General features: G+C 35.8%; 1 protein-coding gene across 4 annotated transcripts in view; it reads right to left on the bottom strand.

The window, feature by feature from the left end:
- Positions 1–26,306, bottom strand: part of crhr1 (corticotropin releasing hormone receptor 1) — a 165,774-nt gene that overhangs the window by 89,715 nt on the left and 49,753 nt on the right. For all 4 annotated transcript variants that reach the window (XM_058769345.1, XM_058769342.1, XM_058769343.1 and 1 more), the window contains 2 exons: positions 25,781–25,900; positions 7,207–7,292 (listed from right to left, as the gene is read on the bottom strand). In XM_058769345.1, the coding sequence (XP_058625328.1) occupies positions 7,207–7,292; positions 25,781–25,900 (206 nt within the window). The remainder of the gene's footprint in view (positions 1–7,206; positions 7,293–25,780; positions 25,901–26,306) is intronic.

Below are 26,306 nucleotides of genomic sequence, written 5' to 3'. Positions count from 1 at the left end.
GTCTCAGACATGCCAGGCTAGAGGCCCTCAACCGGTCACTGGCCTTCATTAACTTGTTGCACTCTGCCTGTGGAGATTCCTTTAGTGGTTCAAATTGAAATCTTATTATTTCTGTGAGACACTGGATTGCTTTGTGCTCCTTCTGTGATAGAGTTTGTATATTTTTGGCTCGGAAATCTCACAGGTAAATGACAAAGCTGGTTTTTACTGCTTAAATCAATCCCCAGACTACCCTTGGCTCTCCCAAACTTAGTTTTCAAAAATATGTTTTGAATCTTCTAGAGGGGAAGACACCAGCTTTTGCATTTCAAAGAGTCAGAGAAAGGTTACACAGGAAGGTTCAAAGTTATGAATTTCCCAAGAGAAAAAGATGATCTTGGCTATCTTCAGTGTTTTGAAAAACAGATGAACAATACACTGTTCTGGTAATAAATTCCTCAAAACTTCAAATCATGCTCTGGTGATCGTCAATAGTGACAGAAAGACTGGTTCCCTAAATATTAAAAACAAAATAGAACATAACCTGGACCACAATTTTTTTTTGAAATTGAGATTTATACACCATCTGAAAACTGAATAAATAAGTTTTCCATTGATGTATGGTTTGTTAGGATCAGACAATATTTGACTGAGATACAACTATTTGAAAATCTGGAATCTGAGGGTGTAAAAAAATCAAAATATTGAGAAAATCGCCTTTAAAGTTGTCCAAATGAAGTCCTTAGCAATGCATACTACTAATCAAAAATGAAGTTTTGATATATTTACAGTAAGAAATTGACAAAATATCTTCATGGAACATGATCTTTACTTAATATCCTAATGACCCATACAATGTATTTTTGGCTATTGCTACAAATATACCCCAGCGACTTAAGACTGGTTTGGTGGTCTAGGGTCACATATGTCACAACAAACTTTTAGTTACTGGATGCTTCTTCATCTGTGGGCACTTTTGGTCCTGTGGACTTACATAAATGCCATTAAAGTACTATTTGATCAACACCATCATAATTTCAAACTCATTAGTTTACATAATTTTTCTACTAACAATGCCCAACAGTGCATTCAGACATATTCTTTCATTATTTCCCCAGAACCACCATGAACAAATGCCATGTCCACCATTTGCGGAATAAAATGTCTGACTCCTGTGTTTTACAAAGTCTAACTGTGTGCCTAGCATGTTATATATCCTAAATACACAATTAAATCATATGTTCATGCTTTTTGAATACTTTGACTAAATAACAGCATGACTTCAATGACGCACATTAAATATTTGTTCATTTTATTTGCACATCACATGTCTAATAATTCATTTCAAGCATGCTTTTCACTGACACGGTTTTTGTCATAGATTATTGTACTTTGAGATAGAAAGTATTGTTCTAGAGGGCAAAATTATACAATTTATATAATAATGCATTTGAAGAGATAAAAATGAATAATGAAAAGTTTCCAAGGACTTAAAGTGGCCTTGTTATTTAGGAAGAAGAAAAAAAAGTTAAAATCTGTTCGTTTTAATAAAAATCAACCCCTGGAACACAAAACTTCCTGTAGCAGCAGAAACATCCACCTACTGTTAGAAGTACACATATCACGACATTATGATAATGTTTATGAAAGTCAGTCCATTCTGCTTGAATCCTGTGACAGCTGCCACACTGCACAGTCTCTCAGTCGTTTCTTTTCAGCCTGGAGTGCAGCGATTGTAGGTTTATTCAACCTGCCTGGCCTCTATGTCCCCCAGGGCGAAACCCACGCAAGTGCAGCCTCCCCTGCTGGCTCCATTTCCACATTTGCCTAAGCTGTGAGCACCACGGAGTCACCACATGTTCTCCTATGTGAGCGAACTTATTAATTATTAAATCAACAATCCTGTAGGAAACAGATGGCACAGATAGCGGGCAGCTAACGCACGTCTGCTTGGCATCTTGTGTGTGTGTGTGAGTGATACTGTAGGTAAGTGGGTGGTTTTAGACTACCTAGGATCTGTCACATGTCCCAGCGGTACCTTGTGCCAGTTGGCTCGGATGCTGAATTGTGTGTATTGCATAAATATCACTATAGAGGATAATTGCAGTTGGTTTTTTTTTTTTTTTTAATTGTTTTAAAATCCAAACAAAGTGTGCTTTTTGTTTGTTCTTTCTGCTACACTGTGTTTACAATGACAGGTGCTGAAGTGCTAAAATGTCATCATCACCTCACATTTAACTAGCGTTTGTTATCAATAAACACTACTGTGTTTATTTTAATGCATCCTCAATTTGGATGAAGAGATTTGAATGAATTCATCATGCTGTGCTAATAAAATGAATCGTATTGCTAAAAACAAACTTTAACACAAACAAGCCTTATCTATTAAAACTCTGCATCACAGATAACCTGTCAAGCCAGATTCATTCAGATTGTTTTCTCAAAATGTAACTTTCAACTATTTGCATTGGGCGGAAAATTGATTTAAATATTAATTGAAGGCACAATTTTACTCAAAAATTAAAATTCTCAAGTTGTTCAAAACCTGTTTGAGTTTCTTTCTTCTGATGAACACAAAAAAGTTCACGGTATCCATTGATTTCCATAGTAATTTTTTCCATACACTTGAAGTCAATGGCTACCAGCAGCTGTTTGATTACCAACATTCTTCAGAATATCTTCTTTTTGTGTTCAAATGTAGAAGGAAACTCATGCAGGTTTTGAACAAGGGTGTGTACATGATAATAACATTGTCACTGAATTTCCCAAAGTAATTTTAATGTCACGCATACATACCTCCATACTTGGCTTTCTAGTGCAGCTAATGCTGAACAACTGGCTTAATGTAGTTTTTTTTTTCATGGTAGTGAGTTTTGTTAATTGCCAAGGAGATGTGTTCTGGGAAAGTCGCTTTCCAAATCATATGTTTATTTTGTGAATAAATCTGGCTTGATAAGCTCTGCTGCTGAGAGCAGACACTCTCTCTCTCTGAGATGCATTGCCTTCTGTTTCTGATTCTAATTTAATTTGAATGTAAATGGCATCTTCATAAGTGTTGACTCTGTATTGAATTGTTTTTTTTTTCTTCATCCTACTAAAATATGGTTTTCTATTGGTGGCCGAGTGATGCCAAAGACTTCACAACAACACTTGCTGAGGGTGACCAGGCAACTGCTTGTGTCTTGAAGTACTCTTCACAGACCACAGTAATGCACAATGACAGAAGAGCAGCACTGAAAAACCATTGCCCTGGGGGGGGCATTTCCATTTACAATAACCTGAGTGATAACATAAGAACAAACATTTATTCAGTTCTTCTGACGGCCACATTTAAAAGATTCTGCAGTGGGGACTTGCTCCACTTCATTTGCTCCACAATGGCACGTCCAAATGCCAAGCAGGCCACTGGGGACTCTGTCTTAATACAGAGAGGCTTAAAGGTTTAAAGACTCTGCCGTACCTCTGAGTACCACTGTTATGCTTTTAAGCTAAGATACCAAAGACTTCATGACCCTGCATTTTTTTGCACCTTTTTTTAGACTCACTGCATAATTTGCAGATATTAAGCAGTGATTGAAGTGGCAAGAAAAAGTAGTTGCAAGGAAATACATAAATTACTTAAAGGGAGTGGTGGACAGTATATTGGGCTAGTATTATATTAGTATTATTTATATACTATTATATATTTATTAATATTTTCAGTTGGCTTCATTTTATATATATATGTTGTTTAATGTTTGTAATTTTATTATGTTTTTTTAAAAAAAAAAATTTTATTTGTATTTTTATTTCTGTTTTATTTTTATTTTATTTCCAGTGGTAACACTTTATTTCGATAGTCCACTTTAGACGATCTACTAATAGTAAGTAACTTTGCAACTACATGTCAACTAGCAGTCAGTAGAATATTAGTAAACTGTCTGTTTAATATCTTCTAACACTTTATTTTGATGGGTCCACAACATACAACATACTGAGTATGATAATCTTTGCAAGTATGTCAACTTATTCTACTGACTCTAAATCTACCCTACTGAGAGTTAGTAGACACGTAGTTGCAAATTAATGAGAATTAGTTGACAAGTAATTACAAAGTTACTTATAGTTAGTAGAATGTCTAAAGTGGACTATCGAAATAAAGTGTAACCTTTCCAGTTAACAGTTTTAGTGCTTCAATTTATTTCAGTTCACTATCACTTATGCAGCATTTCAAATTTTAAGTTCCATCTAATCATGTTATCTAATATTTATATTTATTTTTATTTCTGTTTAATTTCAATGAACAACGAATGTTTTTAGTTAACGATAAAGGTGTATAGAAGTATTTTTACATCATTACTGTACTTTTTTCAAGTATCTGTATTTTGTATATTTTTATTTGGAGAAAATGCTACATTTACTTCAGTATACATTCTAAAGTCTAATATCATACTTTTACTCCACTACATCACATAAAAACATATTGTTGTATGTATCCTAAAAAAATAACGCCACACTCTCTGAGACGATGTCCAATTCGTGAACAAGCTGATTATTTCCAATGAACCTGTTGATTTGGTCAACAGATTGCACTATTCATTGGCGAATCGGATTGGACTTTGAATGTGTGTGCAATTTATGGAGCGAAAAGTATGTATTATTGTTAATGAACTAAATCTGCTGTAAAAGGTTGAGTTGTTTAGGCCCACTGAAATGTGGACATGTCTGTATTTCTGTCTCCCCATCTAAAAGGAGTTCACTCTCAGAAAAGACAGTACAAAGCTGTCAATGGGGAGGTCCCAGTGCTAGCTTTGTACAATTTATTTATTTTTTTCTGAGAGTGAAACTAGGGCTGCACGATAAATCGGAATGAAATCGCAAACGCGATCAGACAGAAGCTGCGATTGTCATGCACATCTTTCAGTAAAGCACGGTTCTGTGATCAGTAGTAAATCTCCATCCGAAGGCCAGAGGGTGCTCTTGCGCAGAAGCTCCAAATATGCCCTGCAGAAGAAACCCAGGAAATGCCTATAGCAGTTGCTGAATAAACAGAAGATTTAACTGCTTTCATTGCTTCAACGTAACTAATATATGGTTTATCTGAGTTCTTATTATTATAATTTTCATTATAATAAAATATATTTATAATACAATGCCTTTATCACTGCTTAGAATACTACAAAAATATGTTGCGTGCCTTATTCTGTGTAAGAAGCCACATCTCACAGAAGGATTTATTAACTCTCGACTGACGTTATGAAGTGAGTTTGGAGTAAAAACATATTCACTCGTCAATTTTCACATGCTTTCAGATAGAGCAGCATTTACTACACAGAGCCATAGTTCACTGAGAAGCTACGCAAACAGCTGTCATTATCGTGAATGATTTCTTCAATTTCATAATCGCGCAATAATATCGTCTGCGTTTGTTTTTTGTTTTTTTTGCTTAACCTGTCAGTGAACTACAGCTCTGTGTAGTAAATGCTGCTCCATCTGAAAGTGCATGATGGAGATTTACTGCTGATTACAGAACCGGCTTTACTGACAAAATGCGCATGGAAATCGCATTCGATTTAATCGTGCAGCCCTAAGTGAAATCCATACTTTGTATTTTATTTTCCAACTCACAACAGTTAAAAGGTACATCTTTGATGTCAAATTTGAACCTACTGTACAGTGCAAACTGTGTTTGAACCTACTTGCCTGGATCAAGAGTAGCTGCTAACTACAGTACTACACCAATCCTCCAGCTGATCACATGTTAACAGCATGACCTGATTAAGTGGCTCTTTTTCTACTTTTTCTAAATACAATGCACATGAATTCCAACAGTGCTCTCAATAATGAGGGAAAACCCTTATCGCTAGCTAAAAAACAGCATCTAGTGGTAATCACATGCTCCAGTAAGCCACTGGCTGTGGTGGAAGCCCTCCCTGCTGTCTAAATATAAATCTGAGCATTATCCTTGCTAGCCCACTCCTCTGTCCCACTGATTGGATGAGTGATTTCTCTTTTCGCCATCCCTGTGTGAACAAAGGCTTAGCACGGCTGGTTAAATTGCTTCCTTTGAGGGAAGATAAAAGTCCATACATTATTAATCCCCCCATGTTACTTCTGTTACACCAAAGGACAGCTAATGAATCTTGTAAACGTGTGGCATCAAGAGAAACGTGTTTCACAGAGAAATTCACCTGCAAATTTACTCAAACAAGTGTTTTGGATGCTCTATACTGACATACAGTATAATGTCAAAATAATAAAATTAATCTGGATTTAAAAGGTGGGCTGAAAATATACCGCATTATTTAAAAATATATGTCGTTAAAAGTTAATTTTTTAATGAATTATATATTTCTTCATTTGTAAGAAAATGTACATAAAGTTATACTTAAAAAAAAAAAAAAAACCTTAAATTTAATATACTATGCATTTAAAAGATGCTATAGTAAAATAGCAAGTTGTGAGTGCATTTACTATTTATATCCAAGAATCTAACTAACTTTGGCAAGCAGCATCCAGCTGGAACATTTGGAACACATAAAAGAGCATAAAGATAAGCCGCAAATAAAAAGCAAACTGTCTATGAAGGTCGGATGACAGTCTTGCTAAAGATTCCAAGTGACAGCTCTCAACAAGAATGCATGGACCCTATTGTGCCATCTTTGAAGATTTTACAGTGAGCTACCTGAACGAACAACTCCTGAAAACATGACTAGTGTCCCTCATTCAATAACATTTCTGTAACCTTCACGTTAGATTTTATTCACAAAGTCTAAATGCAGTAAAATGTGGAATAAAACTGATCCAGAGTGCAAAGAAAAGCTACTTTCAAGTAGTGAAAAAGCTTATATTTTGCATGCTACTCTTATTTAATACAACAATTAAAAAACAAACAAACAAACAAACAAACACTATATCACGAGCTTTATAAGCTGCTTCTGCTACTGGGCAAGCAAGAACAACTGTTCCTTATTTGTACAGAGAGGTTCGTGTGGTCAGTGTCAAACTTGCATAGTGATTTAGAGTTCTTTTTGTTTCGCTTTATTATTTATTTTTTTCCCCCCAAATTCTTAAACTAAAAACCTTATTATAATAACCTTTAAAACCTAGACTTTTTGATATCACTGTATAAAACAGTTTATTGAACAAAAATTATTAGAAAACATATGATTTATGTGTCAATGTGAAACAATTGTATGAAAGTACTTTTTTTATTTTTATTTAATTTAATAAAGTGCAACCACATACCTCCTCGTTGAGGATTTCCTGACATTGGGAGTAGTTTCCCTTCTTCGCCCAGGTGCCATTGGCAAGACATTCTCTGTACACGTTATCTGGAAAAAAAAACACACACACACACACACACTGGTTACTGACTCATCCCCTTATTTAATTTCTAAGGCAGATAAATAGTTTATATAATGTTTATTCTGAACATCTGTGGAAAGATATGCCACTTCTTCATGCATGGTATGTAAGCCATTACATAATTCAAAAGTTATGCAATATGGCCCAAAACACTAGGAATATTAATAGGGAAACAGTCAATATTTGACCTCATGGTGCATGTAGGTTTGACCTTAGCATGGATATCTAGTTAATCCTGAATATACGTTAAAATTTAGTCCACATAAAACTGATTTATGACTGCAAACCCCCCATACTGTGCAGTGAAGAGACGAGTGTAACCTAAACTGAAAGAACATCAAACATCTTTTGCTCAATTTTGGTTTACAAATATCTCCTGAAACATGAAACGTCTGTGGTAAAATCCGTCCTGGGTGCAGATGTGTATAAATGAAAAAGCGATTTCAGGTTTCATTTCTCATTTCCATTTCAGTGGTTTCCAATTTCATTGTGGGACATTTCCTCTACAAGGCTTATATTGTGCTTTGAACAGCCATTGTTAGATCTGGTTGAAAGTTTTCTTCTTCAAAATTCCATAAAATAGGCTGAAATGCAACAACATGAGAATCTGGGGCAAAGTTATTTTCACTGAGAACTCAGAACTCTGCTGACAGAAATGCTGAAATACAGTAGAGCCATAAGTATTTTATCCAACGACACTTATATTACTCTCCTGCAGGAACAATCCGAGTGTCTTCCTCTATAGTATTAAGGTTGGAAATGGGGTTAGTATTGCATTATGCTTCTGCGAGCTGTCCAGTTCAAGACTAACAGATACTTCAACCAGTCTAACTTAATCACTAATCTGAAACCCACACATTAATAACGGTCTGTTACCACTCCAGCCATTGGAGCAGCTAATTTCAGGTTTGATTTTCTTAAGCATTTTTATCTTAACATTTTTAAAATAATAATAAAAAAAAACATAAATTTATTTGAAAAAGTATTATGACTTTTTCACCACAGAATATATATTTAATTTTGTTTATAAATCTGCACATTTCTTTTTTAAACAAATGCACTGCCATTCAAACATTTGAAGTCAGTATATGCAGTGCCCTCCACTAATATTGGCACCCTTGGTAAATATGAGCAAAGGCGACTGTGAAATGAAATCTGCATTGTTTATCCTTTTTATCTTTCGTTCAAAAAATTCACAAAAATCCAACCTATCATTGAAGTTAAAACAATTGAAAGTGTGTGTGTGTGGGGGGATCTCATTGTGAAATAAATGCTTTCTCTAGTTCATGTTGGCCACAATTATTGGCACCCAATTATTGCAACGTCCTTTTCCCAGGGTAACAGCTCTGAGTTTTTTCCTATAATGCCTGAAGAGTTTGGAGAACACCTGATAAGAGATCAGATACCATTTTCTTCATCCAGAATCTCTCCAGATCCTTCAGATTCACAGCTCCCTGTTAGTACTTCTTCTCTTCAGTTCACCCCACTCATTTTCTGTAAGGTTCAGGTCAGAAGACTGGTACAGTCATGGTAAAAGATTCATTTTGTGCTCAGTGACACATTTTTGTGTTTATTTTGATGTTTGTTTTGGATTGTTGTCCTGGTGGAAGATCCTAACACAGCCCATTATAAGATTTCTAACAGAGGCAGACAGGTTTATATTTTTTATCTGTTGGTATTTGATAGAATCCATGATGCATGCATCTGAACAAGATGTTCAGGACCTCCGGCAGAAAAACAGGCCCACAACATTAAAGATCCAGCAGTATTTAACCATGGACATTAGGTATTTCTTTGATCCGTTTGTACTGTACTCATCTGGTGGGTTTGCTGCCAAAAAGCTCTTTTTTTCAGTTTCACCTGACCATAGAAGCCAGTCTCATTTGAAGTTCCAGTTGTGTCTGATAACTGAATATGCTGGAGTTTGTTTTTGGATGAGTGAGGAGATTTTTTCTTGAAACCCTCCTGAACAACATGTGGTGATGTAGGGGATGTTTGACATTTTTTTTCTTTGATTTTTTGGATTTCTGACCCCAAGACTCAACTAATCTCTGCAATTCTCCAGCTGTGACCCTTGCAGAGTCTTTAGCCACTCAAACTCTCCTCCTCAGCGTGCATTAGGACGATATAGACACGTCCTCTTCCAGGCAGATTTTTAACATCTTTAGTTGATAGGAACCTCTTAATTATTACCCTGATGGTGGAAATGGGGATTTTCAATGCTTTAACTCTTTTCTTACAGCCACTTTCTATTTTGTGAAGCTCAACAATCTTGTTCTACACATCAGAACTATATTCTTAGGTTTTACTCCTTGTGATGGATGATTAAGGGAATTTGGCCTTTGTGTTCCTCATATTTATAATCCTGTGGAACAGGAAGTCATGGCTGGACAATTACATGCTCCTAATCACTCTGGTGTGCTAAAAAATGTAAATATGAATGGGAATATACTTCAGATATATTTTACTCATAAGAATTTCTAGGGGTGCCAATAATTGTGGCCAACATTCATTGGAGAAAAACATTTATTTCATCATGAGATGTTCTTCCCACTTTCAATTGTTTTACTTCAATGAAAGGTTAGAATTTTGTGAATTATTTGAGTGAAAGATCAAATGGATAAACCATGCAGATTTATTTTCACAGCCGCCTTTGCTCATATTTATCAAGGGTGCCAATATTAGTGGAGGGCACTGTATATACAGTCATGGCCAAAAATATCGGCGCCCTTGGTAAATATGATCAAAGAAGGCTGTGAAAATGTATCTGCATTGTTAATCCTTTTGATATTTTATATTTTTTAAATCACAAAAATCTAACCTTTCATTGGATAATAAGAATTGAAAATGGGGGGAAATATCATTATGAAATAAATGTTTTTTTTTTCTCAAATACACGTTGGACACAATTATTGGCACCCCTAGAAATTCTTATGAGTAAAATATCTCTGAAGTATATTCCCATTCATATTCACAATTTTGAGCACTCCAGGGTGATTATGAACATGAAATTATCCAGCCATGGCTTCCGGTTTCACAGGAATAGGAGGGAAGACAAAGCCCAAATTCCCTTAATCATCCATCACAATGAGAAAAAGCAAAGACTATATTTCTGATGTGCAGCAAAAGATAATTGAGCTTCACAAATTAGTGAAGTGGTTTTAAGAAAAGAGCTAGAGCAGTGAAAATTCCCATTTCCACCATCAGGGCAATAATTAAGATTTTACAATCAACATAAAATGTTACGAAACTGCCTGGAAGAGGACGTATGTCTATATTGTCCTAACGCACGGTGAGAAGGAAAGTTTGAGTGGCTAAAGACTCTCCAAGGACCACAGTTGGAGAATTGCAGAAAATATTTCAGTCTCAGGGTCAGAAAACCTTAAAAAAAAATGGCGAACAGCACCTACATCACCACATGTTGTTTGGGAGGGTTTCAAGAAAAAAATCCTAGCTCATCCAAAAACAAACTCCAGCATATTCAGTTATCAGACACGACTGGAACTTCAACTGGGACTGGCTTCTATGGTCAGATGAAACTAAAAAAAATAGCTTTTTATCAGCAAACACTCAAGATGGGTTTAGTGAACACAGGGATAAAAAGTACCCCATGTGTACAATGAAATATACTGCTGTATTTTTTATGTTGCGGGCCTATATTTCTGCTGGAGGTCCTAGACATCTTGTTTAGACACATGGCATCATGGATTCTATCAAATACAAACAGATAAAAAAATCAATAAGTGACTGACTCTGTTAGAAATCTTATAATGGGCCATGTTTGGATCTTCCAACCAGACAATAATCCAAACACAAACCTCAAAAACAACACAAAAATGGGTCACTGAGCACAAAACCAAGCTTCTGCTGGCCATTCCAGTCCTCTGACCTGAACCCTGTAGAAAATGAGTGGTGAACTGAAGAGAAGAAGCTCGGAGCTGGGAATCTAAAGGGTCTGGAGTGATTCTGGATGAAGGAATGATCTCTGATCTCTTGTCAGGTGTTTTCTAACCTCATCAGGCATTATAGGAGAAAATTTAGAGCTGTTAAACTGGCAAATGGAGGTTTCAAAAAGTATTGAATAAAAGGTTGCCGATAATTGTGGCCAATGTGTATTAGAGAAAAACATTTATTTCATAATGATATTTCCCCCCATTTTAAATTCTTGTTATTCAATGAAAGGTTTGATTTTTGTGATTTTTTTAAATAAAAGATCAAAAGGATTAACAATGCAGATTAACCTTCTTTGATCATATTTACCAAGGGTGCTGATATTTTTGGCCAGGACTGTATATGCAAATAACTGATTAAAAATGATATTAAAGACATTTATATTGTTACAAAACATTTCTATTTATAATTTCTCTGTTTCTTGATCATCAAATCAGCATATTACAACAATTTCTTAAGAAATGGCTGCTGAAAATTCAGCTTTGCATCACAGGAAAAAATTACATTTTAAAATATAAGAGAAAATGTATTTTAAATTGTAATAATATTTTACACTATTACTGTTTTAACTGAAATTTTGATTGAATAAATGTAGCTTGGTATAATGCAGCATATTTATGTGAATTATTTCAGCATATTTATTTCAATATTTCAAAAACAAACAAACAAATCTAACCTTCCTCAATCAAAATTTTCCTTAAAGGACATATAGATATTTCACTGAATAACAAGACAATATAGTTGAACATTTAGGCTTTACAGCTTTCCTTGGAATACTCTAACAATGCATCTAAATATTGCTTTCCTTTGAACTGACAGTGCACAACGGTTGCTCGTTAAATTTTAGCTAATATGAGAGTCATCCATCGGTTGAAAAAATAAATAAATAAAATAAAACAGAATCTTCTGTACTATATTTTAGTTTCCATGGGAACTGGTGCAACTGTTGCAACTATGCCAATTTGTGCATATATGTAGAGCAAAAATTCAAGTCGAGGTGATGCTACAAGATGATTAGAGCCCTGATTGCCCTACGGGCCCGATATCAGCACCCATCATAACAAGACACAATTACTGGAGTGATATCAGCTAGAGCTCACCATCCATCATAGCTGTGACAGTAGAGGACAATGGGATTTAAAGCACATAGCTGTTTTTTCTTATTTCATGTAGGCTGAAGGCACATTATACATCAAGGGAATGATAAACATACAGCAACAATTGCACCAAAATGCCTTTTTTTTTTGTCTTTGTCATTACACAATGTCAGAAGTTTGGTGAGATGCAGAAGTCAGGAAAAAGCGAGTCCATCCATCACATGTGAACTGACTATCTATCTATCTATCTATCTATCTATCTATCTATCTATCTATCTATCTATCTATCTGTCTGTCTGTCTGTCTGTCTGTCTGTCTGTCTGTCTGTCTGTCTGTCTATCTATCATCTTATTAACATATTAATTAATCAAACTTTAGAAATATAAGTATGTAGTACTATCAAAGTTTCAACATTTGTTGGGGTTGTTATGTGATATTTTGCACAAAGATGCCATGCTTTATTTATTTTTTATGTGTTGTTTTCTCATGATCTCAAGTTTTCTCAAAAAGAAAAAACAACAACAACTATGCGCTCACCATTTCTCTGGTCAGCCGCAAACCACTTTGTCGACATCTGTCAAACATCATCCTATATCCATTTAGATGTCTCTGTCCCTCAAGCTGACTAGCAATGAAACTGACCACATGTGAAGAATCACTACTGCATCTATGATAAAAATATAGCCTCCTTCTCAAGTGTCCGACAAAGATATATATATATATATATATATATAAAAGAAGCTTTATCACTGAAAGACATCAATCTGTTTCAGCCTGATTGAGTCCCTGGTCAAATTAACAACAAATTCACCCAACTGTGATGTAGCAGTTTATATACTGCTTTTAGAAATGTTTTTGTTACCGTCACACCAAGTAAAAAGCAATGGAAAATTTGGAATCACCACCAGATACTAATATTTTCCTTTTAGATGTTCCTTGTAGAGTTCATCCTCTAACTGTTTTGTCTCCTGGGAATGACTTTAATACTAACATAGACAAGTAGTAAACAAACAATCCAAGAAACAACAGTAATTAGGATGCTTCTGACACAACTCAAAACTTTAACTCGACTGGTAAAAATAGCCGAAGAGCCCAGAGAGAGCCTTGAAACAGTGACTCAAACTCACTTGCATTTAAAAACAAAAATTGTGAACTCAACCCAAACACTTACTGCAGGGAAGGAAACACTCTTTCCATTACTCTCTCTTACTAACTTCCTCTCGTCTTTGCCTTTTGCTCATTGTAATATTGATTGAGCATCTGAAGGTGAATAGCAGCTCCATAGATCACACAAGCAAACAGGGCACAAAGGAACTGCTACACGGTGAGTCATCTGCCTCCTGTAAACCTCCACATCCAGCCGGTTTGATCACCCGCACAATTGCCTGAAGCAGATCTGATGGTGTGACGAGACAAATAGAAGGTTGTCAGCGCTTTCGCAGCCAGCATAGCCATTTCTGTGGGGAAGAGTAGTGAACAATGCTGGAAAACAATGCAGCATTGTGACAGAGTGCTGAAGTATTTGTTAAACAATTGCTGTGCGATTAGGAAGAAGAGTAAGATGAAGAGTAGAGAGGAGTGGAAATCCCCTTATCCTGCTTTTGGAAGTGGCATGTCGTCTTTTCTGACATGTAGCACTTAAAAAAACAAAAACAAACAAAAAAAATATATATTAAACAATATAATTGTATTAAATACAGTAAGCTTGTTTTCTTTTATTCAGCAAAGACGCTAGCCTGACTACGTCAGACTTCGTACTTCCGCTCAATTTCATTTTGCTTCTGTACTCAGTCTAAAATAGCAAACCATCTCCCAGTTTATCTCCGGCTCCGCAGCAGCCGGGCCAACCAACGAACAGAGGGCGGGCTGAGAGCCGTGACGTAGGCGCTAAGCGCAGAATTTAAGATTGTAGTTTAGGTGAGGGAAATCTAAAACGACAGCGGACATGGAGACACGGGATGGTATTCGCTCTGTTGTGGAGAATATTCGCCAACTGAATATTTGCCAACTGAAGCCCGAACAAGAAGAGTGTTTGGTTCACATTTTGAATGGAGGTGATGTTGTGGTCCTACTCCCGACAGGTTTTGGGAAAAGTTTAATTTATCAACTGTTACCGATCATCAGCGAGAAACTGGGGAGGCCAAAGTCCGGCAAGGCGATAATTGTGGATGCGTAGATTTACTTCACATAATCTGCAAAAGTCGTTCACAGCCATCTTCATTCCGGTATTTCGCTCGATGGTTTTGTTTTTGCCGCATACCTATGTTTACAGCAGAAGTTCGAGGCGGCTGAGCCGGCGAATAACATACGTCATTATGTGATTGGCTTACGGGTACACCAATGATTTTAAACTTCAGACAAGCGCCCCCCACGAGAAAGTAAACGCTTGTCAATTATGCCCTTCCAGACTCTGTCTATGAAGCAAAGCGAAGTTTGGTATTACAAGGCTACAAAGACGCATCAAATTTACCAAAAGTAGGAGTAAAGATATTTATGTTACAAAATATATCAAAATTGTGATGTTAATAAATGCTGTTCAACCCACAGGAACCAATTACATTAGGTAATATATTAAAATATGAAATTGTTATTTATTTATTTATTTTTAACTGAAGTAATTGAACACAGCGCAAGTCTCATGGAACCAAAAAAATATATATATATATATATAGATTTTTTAAAAATTATGATAGGACAGTATGAAGCACAATGACGCTATATATTGACGTGCTGCCGACGAGGAAACTGGCGCCAATGTAAAAAAATAAAATAATGATGATAATAATAATAATGAAGAAGAAGAAGAAGAAGAAGAAGAAGAAGAAGAAGAAGAAGAAGAAGAAGAAGAAGAAGAAGAATTTAAACAATGAATGAATGAATGCATTTGGATCATTACTAAGGGGCTCAATATAGCATGAAGCCAGTAATGGTCAAAGTTACAAAAGCCTACTGTGAAACAATGTAGGCACGATGACAAAAAATGCACACCGCTACATACAGAATGCTGCCGCATGCTCCGCCAGTGACCCATGGAGAGCAAATGTCACTTAGCATAATGAAAAAAGACCCTGCTCAGCTGCCACTGAACTGGCTTTCTCTATACCTGCCATAAGAGCTCGCTGAAATGGTGCTGAATTGCAGCCTTTGCAAAAAGCCCAGGCAATAAAAGAGTCTATCAAGGTCAGACAGAGACTGACAATGCCTGAAGGAGAGCAGGAAAAGTGAGACAGGGAGAGAGACAGACAGGAGGAGAGAGAGAGGAGGGATGAGGAGTTATGTCATGTCATGTAAAACCCTTCCCCCACAGTGGGAGTATAATTAACTTTCACACACTTGCCCTGAGGTGGCAACTCAGAAGCTGAAGCTTTTCGCTTCACATTTCTCCCAAGGGTCGTTATATGTTAAAACAAACCTTTTATACAATATTCTATTTTTAAACTATACTTTAAACATGAGTGCACTACATAGGGAAGTAATGAATGAAAATGATTGCATGAATACAATATTCGATCCAAACACTTTGCACTGAAGAGAGATCAACTGAACCCAAAGATCTCTTGCATGTTCACTTCACTATTCTCTATATAGCGAATTACATATATTGTAGTGCACTAAAGTGTATCTTTGCAGTTTAAAAAAATAAAAATGTTCACTTATTAATTACTATTAAGTGAACAAAACTGGATGAGGGATTTTTAGATGCTGATCTAAATCTTGTGTGCCAAAGAATTTCAGAATCTACTAAATATATTAAAATAAAGAATTATGTAACTATAAATAGATATTGTGTCTGTTAATTAATATTTTTGTCGTTAGAGGAAAATAAAAATAAGAATCAACACATACAGTGCAAAGCTTACAATATTTTAGCCTATTTTTATCCCTAATCAACCATTTCTGCATTCAAAGATGCAGAGATAACATGATCAGATCTACTTGGGACAATTTTGGTTGAGAGCTTGATTAACTGGCTCAAGTGTGTTCGATTTCATTTTACAGGAAGATGGATTTGCAGAAGCATAATTGAGCACTGCTGATCAAAAATGATGGGAAATACTTTGCTTTGCACACTACTATTGCAATAGTGTGGAAGATTGCGCCTCAAATAAGCATTTCATTGTCTATAATCAACTGTAATCAGTGCCTACCTTATATATAGTGCCTTGTGAAAGTATTCATACCCCTTTTAAAATGTTTCATGTTGCTGCCTTGTGTTAAATTGCTTTAATTACTTTTTTCCCACATCATTCTACACTCCATTCACCATAATGGCAAAGCAAAAAAAAAAAAAAAAAACAGTTTCTTTAACATCTTTGCAAATTTATTAAAAATAAAAAAACTTAAACAATTCCATTGCATAAGTATTCATACCCTTATCTGGAACAGTTGAAGTTTAGCTCAGGGGCACTCATATTGCTTGTAGATGTTACTACACTTCAAGTGAAGTTAACGTGGCAAATTCAATTGAATGGGGTATGATTTGGAACGGCACACACACATTAATAAAAGGTCTAACAGCTGAAAATGCATATCAGAGCAAAAACCAAGCCCTGAGGTCAAAAGAACTGCCTGTAGAGCTCAGAAACAGGATTGTGTCAAGGCACACATCTGGGGAAGAGTTCAGAAAAAAAATCTGCTGCATTGAAGGTTCACAGAGTCATGTAGCCTTCATTATCCATAATGGAAGACATTTGAAACAGCTAGAACTCTTCCTAGAGCTGGCCTCCTGGCCAAACTGAGCAACTGATAGAGAAGGGCCTTGTCTAGACTGGTGACCAAGAAGCTGATGGTCACTCTAGTTGAGCTCCATGATCATATATGCAGATGGGAGAAACCTACAGAAGGACAAATATCCCTGCAACACTCCACCGCTCCGGATTTATGGTGGTGTGGCCAAACTCAATCCTCTCCTCAGTGAAGACACATGAAAACACACTTGGAATTTGCAAAAAAAGCACCTAAAGGACCCTCAGACTCTGAGAAACAAGATTATCTGGTCTGATGAACATCAATTCCAAGCATCATGTTTGAAGGAAACCAGGCACTGCTCATCACCTGCAGAGTACCATCACACGAGTAAAGTGCGCTGGTAGCAGCCTCATGCTGTGGAGCTGTTTTTCAGCGGCAGGGACTGAGGGACTCATCAGAGTAGAAGAAAAGCTCAATGCACCAAAATATTGAGATAGCCTTAATGAAAACCTAGTCCAAAGCATTCAGAACCTCAGACTGGACAGAAGGTTCATCTTCCAACAGGACAATGAATCTAAACACAGCAAGAGTGGCTTATAGACAGCTCTGTGAATGTCCTTGAGTGGCCCAGCCACAGCCTGGGCTTGAATACAATAAAATATTTCTGGAGAAAATGTGCATCTGCCCCAATCCAGCCTGACAGAGCTTGAGAGGTGAAGAGGCGAGAGGAGAAGAACTGCAGATAATTGCAAAAGCTTGTCGCATCATACCCAAAAAGACCTGAGGCCTAAGGTGCTTCAGCTAAGTACTGAGTTAAGGGTTTGAATCCTTATGCAATGTACTTATTTCAGTTTTTCATTTATGCAATGTACTTATTACAGTTTTTTATTTTTAATAAATTTACAAAGTTGTGACAGTTCTGTTTTTGCTTTGACATTATGGTGTATGGAGTGTAGATTGATGTGGGAAAAAGTAATTTAAAGCAGTTGAACATAAGGCTGCAACATAACAAAATGTGAAATAAATGAAGGGGTATGAATACTTTCGCAAGGCACTGTATTAAAAAAAAAAAAAGGATTATAGTATAGTAAATACAAAGTAAATGGCAGTCGGGCGTGCAGATTTGAAATGACTAAATCAAAAACTCGAAAGGAATCCACATTCTTAGACAAACGGCAAATCCAAAGAAACATGAGGCTGAGAATAGGAGACTTTTACTAAGGATTTGCACAAAATATACAATGCATTGCTTGTATTCAGCTCCGATTTCCAATATTTACAATACATAAATGCCTGTTTCTGGACCATATTTATTTGAATAACTAAAGTATCAAAGATAGTATATCTAGTCATGTTTATCACGTTTATTTTGCACAACTACTGTAATAAAATGTATTGTGGTTACAATCAAGAGTGCCTTTATAGCAGTATACCTGCTACAAATGAAGGTTTTAAACTGATATTGCTGTGATTCTTTCTTTTGCATCGACAGATGTGTAGCATAAAGCATCAAGATTGAGTGGACTGTGTAGTTTCTGACCTGTAAATTGAACTGTATTTACTACATAAAAAACGACATCTGTTGTTTGCTCCACAGAACTCAGAGAGGTACGTTGAAAAACAAGTGAACATTTGTGCAATTGTTCTAATGCTCCAAAAAAAAAAAAAAAAAAACCCTCCAAATTAAAACTGGTATTTTAGTCTCCACCATCTGACAACATCATTTTAACTATAGAAAAGATGATTAAAAAAATACTCAATTTTGGAGATCTGACTAACCATTTCAATAGCTGATTTTCTAACTTTACTGAGGCTTCTCATATTTCCCCCCAAAAATGTTCTCCAGCAAACCGCTACTAGATGTGGTTTACCTTAAATTAAGTCAAGCCAAGTTGCTGGGTTCAAAGCTCTTTCATGAATTTGATAGATAATTCAATGTTAAATTCAATGGCAATGAATGCACATTCTTTTCATTACTGTTAAATAAAGTTGTCACCCTGCATGATCTTTAGAAAAGAAGACTTTAGAAAAGAAGACACAGTAAACAATTATATTTAATTAATTTAAAGCCTTCAATGTCATTTCACTCAATCTCAACGTGCTACAAAAAAAACTAAACAAAAAAAAAAAAACCTTGGCATTTCTACAATTAATTACTAGTACACTTTTCAAAGACAAATCTTTCACACATGTAACATAATTCACATTTGTTTCAAAATACACAAATATAGTGACACGTGATGAGAACAAATCCTGGTATACCTACACATATTCAGATGTGCGTGTAGCCTGAGTATCTGATCATCTGAACATCATCTGATAACCACAATATATTTTTACCATGTACATTTAAAATGTTTGTATGTATGCAAGAACCGACTTTGTGAATGAATGAAGTTGCCCATTAGAGAGATCACAAAGAAGTACATGTCTACATAACTCCTTACAAAAGATTCAAAATGAAACTACAACCCAATTTTAACTGCCATATATGTAATATGTAAAGTTTTGGGAGTGTCCTATCGTAAATGTAAACCAGTTTTTTTCCTCCTTACTACAAATTGATTGCTTTGCTAACCCAAGTTTGTGTCTTCTTAATGATGATTCTGGTCTCTGTTTAAGCTTAATGCAAAAGAGAATGTTGATTGCTGGTTTTACGGCTGCGAAGAAGACAATAATACAGAACTGGTTTACACCGCACATGTGTGGAATAATATATTGGATCCATAGCCTCCTGAAAATAGTGACTTGTGAATGTACAACAGCGCGAATTAATGGGGCCAAGCCCTCTGCTATTGATGCTTGGCAGTGTTTTTTCTTTAACATGCTTGATTATATAAAGGAATGACTTTTTTATTTATTTTTTATTTTTTTCCCTCCCTCTCTCTCTTCCTTTTGACTGGACTCTTTAAAGTATTGATTATATGTCTGTTTTTATTGTTGTTGTTGTTTTGAATAGATGTTGTGATGTTGTGTGTAAAAATAACAATAACAAGTTGATAACAAAAAAACAAAAACAAAGAAGTACATGTCTGACAATTTCAAGTCAATATAATTTGCAGTACTGACAGTATACTCTATTCTACTTGCAGAATGGTGGTGTCATAGATATTACAAACATTATGGATTTTATGTCAGTTTGTTTGGGTAATGCAAGTGCATTTTGTAATGTGATGACTGTACATTACAGTACTGTAGCATTTTTCATTGATTTGAAATATGTATCTTGATTGTTAGCTATTGATTTAACCAATATCCACCGCTTTAATCTCTCTGACAAGCCTCATTTCCACAAAGACATTGATTGGTTCATCTCCCTTGCAGTCTATGCTGTTCTGTGCTGACAAAACGCAAATGCTCAATAACACACTGGCAATTCTGTGATGAAAATCCATTATTTTTGGATTCATTTCATTTAGTATGTTTTGATGTATTTGATACTTTATAAACAGACATAAACAAAAAAAGAAATAATAAGACCACTTGATTTAAGTGATATTAAAATTTGTTCAAATGAATGAGAACAAAAGCAAATGAAACTTTTAAAAATTATATTGTGAAAGACTATTACTTTGAAGTTATTTTCTAGATAAAACAACATTTTTGGTGTTTTGATAAAACTTAGCTTTAACATAAATTAAAAAATTCATTACCAACAAAAAAGCATGTACATATAATTGTTTTTCTTTCAATCTTTTTCTTTTCTTTCTGTCATTTAAAAACGCACAGATTTAATTCCGCTGGGGGATAAAAACCCATGAGAAAAGCCGATATAAGTGCACAGACTGTGTGCAGTGCCCTGTGAATATTGTAAATGTTCCTGATTTGCGCTACACACTGCCTGAAGCTCTACAATATGCTGCAGCCACGGGACTTTAAAAATCAATCATGCTATCAGCTCCAGTGAATCTTAATACACAAATCAACTAACCCAGCATCTATGGGTGTAGGGCCATTCCTTAATGTGTATGAGAAAGTATATCAACCACACACACTCTCACAAAAGTGCAATCCTGTGACAGCAAGAATGTTCCAAGCACCTGCTTTATTACGTCTTTCTAAGCTTTGTTCCAGGTGTAGGAGAAAAAAAAAAAAGAATTATTATTAAGGATAAAACAGTGCAAACAAATAATTACTCATGAGTTCTCTCTGTCCCCTGGCCGGCCATCCGTATTCTCATATATATCATCTTTAATAATGACTTTGGCTTCAGACTTCATTATCTCCATCTCCTCCTCGCTCAGTTTCTCCTCCTCTTTAGATTCTCTTTCCTGTCTATTTTTCACTTTTTTGCTAAACAAGTTACGTGTTTCAAGAAATATGACTAATGGACATTCTCTCATCGAGAGCCTTGGCTCCACGAGAACAGTCAACACTTTCATCTCCCTAAATATAAATTAAATTAAGGATTAAGATTACATTCAATTTTAATGTCTAAGCTTTAACCCATCTCAGCTACTATTTCTAACACTTGAAAGACCTGCAAAGGCTTGTGAATCTGCAGCCACAGGGTTTGTTTGACAGAGGTAAACCAGACTAAACCTTTGAGAAAGAAAGAAAGAAAGAAAGAAAGAAAGAAAACATGGAATGAAGGAAGAATGGAAATATAATGGGACAGAATGGAATAAAGAGAGGACACAAAAAGGAATAAAAACAAATGGAAAGATGAGAGGAAGGAGGGAAAGAAGAAGGAAGGAAGGATAAAAGAATAAAAAAGGAAGACAGAAAAGACAAAAAATATAACGAAAGAAAAGGCACACAATGAATTAAATAGAAGGCTGGAAGAAAGGATGGGTGAAAGGAAGGAATAAAAAATAAAAAGAGAGAAGGGAATAAAGAGAAGACATAAAGAAAGAAAACAAAAGGAAGGAAGGATAAAATAATCAAAAAGGAAGAAAGAAAATACAAAAAGTAATGAAAGAAAAGTCAAACAAAAGAAAAGACTAAATGAATTAAAGAGAAGGCTGGAAGGAAGGAATGTTGAAAGGAAGGAAGTAAGAATAAAAAGAGAGAAGGGGATAAAGAGAAGATATAAAGAAAGAAAACAAAATGAAGGAAGGAAGCAGGGGTGTCACTAGTGGGGGGAAAAGGGTGACAGAGTGCATAGGGCCCAGGGGTCTGGGGGGCCCGTGATCGCCTGGCCATCGCCGAAACTGGAGAGAGCTCCCCGATATTAGGCGCTGTTTTTAAATTACAGCGCATGCAAAACCGCATAAAGCAAATACTCCAAAAGCGCGAAGCAGCGCTCCCCGATGCATCCGCCAGCCGTTCTTCAAAGCAGTTTCCCGCACAGCGCTGACTAACGTGCGCCGCGATTTATAAGAGATAAACAGCGCAACTCGCTTGATCCATTCAGATGTTGCGTGATATGAGAACATTAAAAGTTCTGTAGTGATGCTGGCTGAAAACAGCCACGACAATGAGGTATACTGGAAAACGCCAATAAGCTTGTCACCATCAGAGGTGGGTAGTAACGAGTTACATTTACTTCGTTACATTTACTTGAGTAAATTTTTTGGGGTAACTAATACTTTTAGAGTATATTTAAAGATGGGTACTTTTACTCTTACTCAAGTACATTTTTAGTGAAAAAACGGTACTTTTACTTCGTTACTGTGGGCGACGCTCCTCTCCTCTCGTTACTTTATCTTAATGCAATACAAGTTAAAAATCCTTCAATTTATTCCAAACGTGCCGTCTACTTTTTTTCTGGGCAATGATCGATGCCCGTTCGCGAATAATTCATTCTTTTGAGTCAATTCTGTTCGAAGGCTTGATCAATCCAGTTGGCAGACCAGTGAATCCGTTCACAAATCAGTTTGAATGATTCGTTCAGTTCCCTGCCGCACGCGCTGAGTCGTCTGAAGCGGTTCATCAAGAGCGTTGAAGACGTGGCTTTGGATCTACAGTCAGTTGAAAGCAAATCTGCAAAGGCTATTGTTTGCTAGCTATGAAGATCTTTATTAGATGAACGCATATGCTGTCGGTTCCACAGGTATAGATTCGATTACAGTACACGATAACACTATGACATTACCAGTTTGTTGTACATGTACCTTACACATTAAATACAATGTTTAATTTATTCATTAAATAAGCTGTCACAGAGTATACAATGAACACCCGCTAAACCCGCGTTAGTTCCAGAAGGAATGCCTTTGCCTAGACACAATTAATATTGATATTTTCACAATATTTACGCTTGCAGACATAAAGGCTTAATTGTTTACATTTTGCAGAACAGACGGAAGAAGATCCGTCAATGTGCATTTGTTTCGTTATGTTCAGATGTTCGGTAGCGGTCATGTGAGGAGTTTTCACTCTTCTCCGTGTCAGAGGTTATATACATATATACATTTATACATAATTAATATACTTTAACATTTATTTTAATTCAGTGATGCAAATCAGAATTTTTATCAGCTGTTACTCCAGTTTTCAGAGTCATACGATCCTTCAGAAATCATTAAAATATATTGATTTATCACCAGTGTTGTTGAATAAAACAGCATATGCTGGTTAGGTATGTTTTGAAGCTGGGATGCTGGTTTATGATTTACCATTTTAAATCAGCTCAAACCAGCATCCCATGCTTCAAAACATATACCTTACCAGGTTCATGCTGGTTTTTTCAACAGGGAACAGTTTTGCTGCTTAATATTTTTTGAAACCTGCAACATTTTGTTCAGGATTCTTAGAAAGCTAAAAAGGAACAGCATTGATAATAAATCAGGCTGAATCATTACATAAAAAAAAAAAAAAAAAACATTAAAAGTATTTTGAACGGCAGTGTGTGTGTGTGTGTGTATATATATATGTATGTATACATTTTATCTAAATATCTATATATCTACATAAAAATAGACTATATTCAGTATATGATCCAAAGTAACTAGTAACTAACTACTTGAGTAGTTTTTATCCAATACTTTTTTACTCTTACTCAAGTAACTATTCAGACTATTACTTTTACTTTTACTTGAGTACAGTTTTTGGGTACTCTACCCACCTCTGGTCACCATAGTAATTTAACTCGAAGTTATTAACACTGTACAAATAACCTATGTGTTGGCAGAAATGTATTTCTTATTACTTATTTTAAAAACCATATAACCATGGTAATGAGGACCATGGTTTTACTTCTTGTGACCACCATCCTACTAATACTAGTCAGCCAAACTCTGGATTATAAGCAATAACTTATTTCTTTTTAGATGTTTAGTTCTAATGAATTTTAATTGAAGTAAAATGTTAATTCAATAAGGGCCTGATTAAAGATAAATATTAGTGTCTTATATAAATTAGGTGTTTATTATTTACAAATAATAAAGTTCTTAAACAGAGATTCACCCAAAAATGAAAATTGTCATTATTTACTCAACATCGTGTTATTCCAAACCTATATGAATTTCTTTCTTCTGTGGAACATAATTTGAAAAATTCAAGAAATTTTTGTCCATACAGTAGAAATCAAGGTTAACCAAAATGGTTTGGTAACATTCTACAAAATCTTCTTTTGTGTACAACAGAAGAAAGTAAGTCATAAAGGTTTGGAACAAAATGAAGGTGAGGAAATTATCAACAAATTTATTAGCAGTAACTTTCCAGCAGTCTAGCTCAAAATCAGTGCTTTTCAGGTGCTTTTCTATGTGACAAAAATGCATAATTAAGTTTGTTGCATTAATAATGCCCCCCCCCCGAACGTAATTTTGTGGGGGCCCCATAGCAAATTCAGTGCACAGCACCCAGAATTCCTAGCGACGGTCCTGAAGGAAGGAAGGAGGAATAAAAGGAAAGATGGGAATAAAGAAAATACAAAGAAAGCAAACAAAAGGAAGGGAGGGAGGAATAATAGAAAGAAAGAAGGGAATAAAGAAAAGAAAAAGAAAGAAAACAAAAGGAAGGAAGGAAGGAAGGAAGGAAAAAGAAAGAAAAATAACTAAAGGGAAGGAAGAGAAAAGTCGGGAAGGAATATTGAAAGGGAGGGAGGAAGGAAGGGAAAACAACATGAAAAAGAAAGAAAGGAATAAAGAGAAAACAAAATAAGGAGAGAAGAATGAACAAAGATAATGTGGCAATGTATCATTTCATTAAAAAAATAAAAAATAAAAAAAACTATACACCTCTGTCCACAGGGAGCATTTAGAACTCATCTCTGAGGGATACTGGAACACTTTTGTCACAGCAGTGAGTCTCTCTCATTACAGCTAGACACACACACACACACACACACACACTGGCAGAACAATTAGTGGGCTTGTTAGCAATGGTAAAACATAACTTGGTAGCATGCACCAGCTCAAAAATTGACCTACATGCAGCCCAACACACACAGGCCAATTTGGCAGAGGCGCACACACTCCCCCTCTGTACCACACACACAAACATGAATCTGAAAGCTTGTTATGTAGTGTAGCTCTCAGCTGTCGGCTCGGTTATGATGCTCAAACTGCTGCTTTTCCTATCAAGCAGTGCCAGATGCATACATCCATCCAAAACATGACTTCAACACGTCACAAGCGTTGAAAACATCCCCAAAGACCTGCCATTGTTTGAAGTCCAACAACATCAGCTTGACAAGAGATGTGAGAATATATAAGTCAAGCGCCTAGGTCTTCTATAAAACAGATATAAAAAAGAAACAGCTTGTGCTGTCGTAAACAGGAGCAGACGGAGCAGTCCAGACGGGACTGTGATGTGAGATGCTCTGCACTTACTGGTGGTGTTGTAACGGACTCCGAGGAAGGTCTCTGGACAGGGACGGGACACCACTTCTCCAGCACTGCTCCTGGGCCAGCATGTCCCAATGCCATCAATCGAAGTGTTACAGAACAAACCTGAAAAACAGAGGGACAGAGAGAAGAATGACTTTAGATTAAAGCATTATAGATTATGAAACGCAAACACACAAATTTGGACTTGCTTAGCTGGAATTGTTCATATTTGATTAGATTAGATTTTAGGCCTAAATGTGAAGAAAACTGATGAGGTTATAAGTAACTAACTAGATTTTTTTGTTGTTGTTTGTTTTCGTTATATTATACATTAAAAAATGTTAATTGTGCTTCATGGGCTAAATTTATAGATTTTATTAATGTCAAAAATATTATGTAAGAAAATATATAAGAAAATATAAGAAAGAAAGAAAGAAAGAAAGAAAGAAAGAAAAAAGCGCAGAAAGGAACGAAGACTGGCAGACAAGAGAGAATGAAAAATGGACAAATTGATGGAAGGATGGAAGGA

The sequence above is a fragment of the Onychostoma macrolepis genome, chromosome 03 (assembly GCF_012432095.1).
Source record: "Onychostoma macrolepis isolate SWU-2019 chromosome 03, ASM1243209v1, whole genome shotgun sequence".
Taxonomy (NCBI): domain Eukaryota; kingdom Metazoa; phylum Chordata; class Actinopteri; order Cypriniformes; family Cyprinidae; genus Onychostoma; species Onychostoma macrolepis.
Note: the sequence above shows the minus strand (reverse complement) of the source record. Positions and strands in the feature narration are given on the sequence as shown.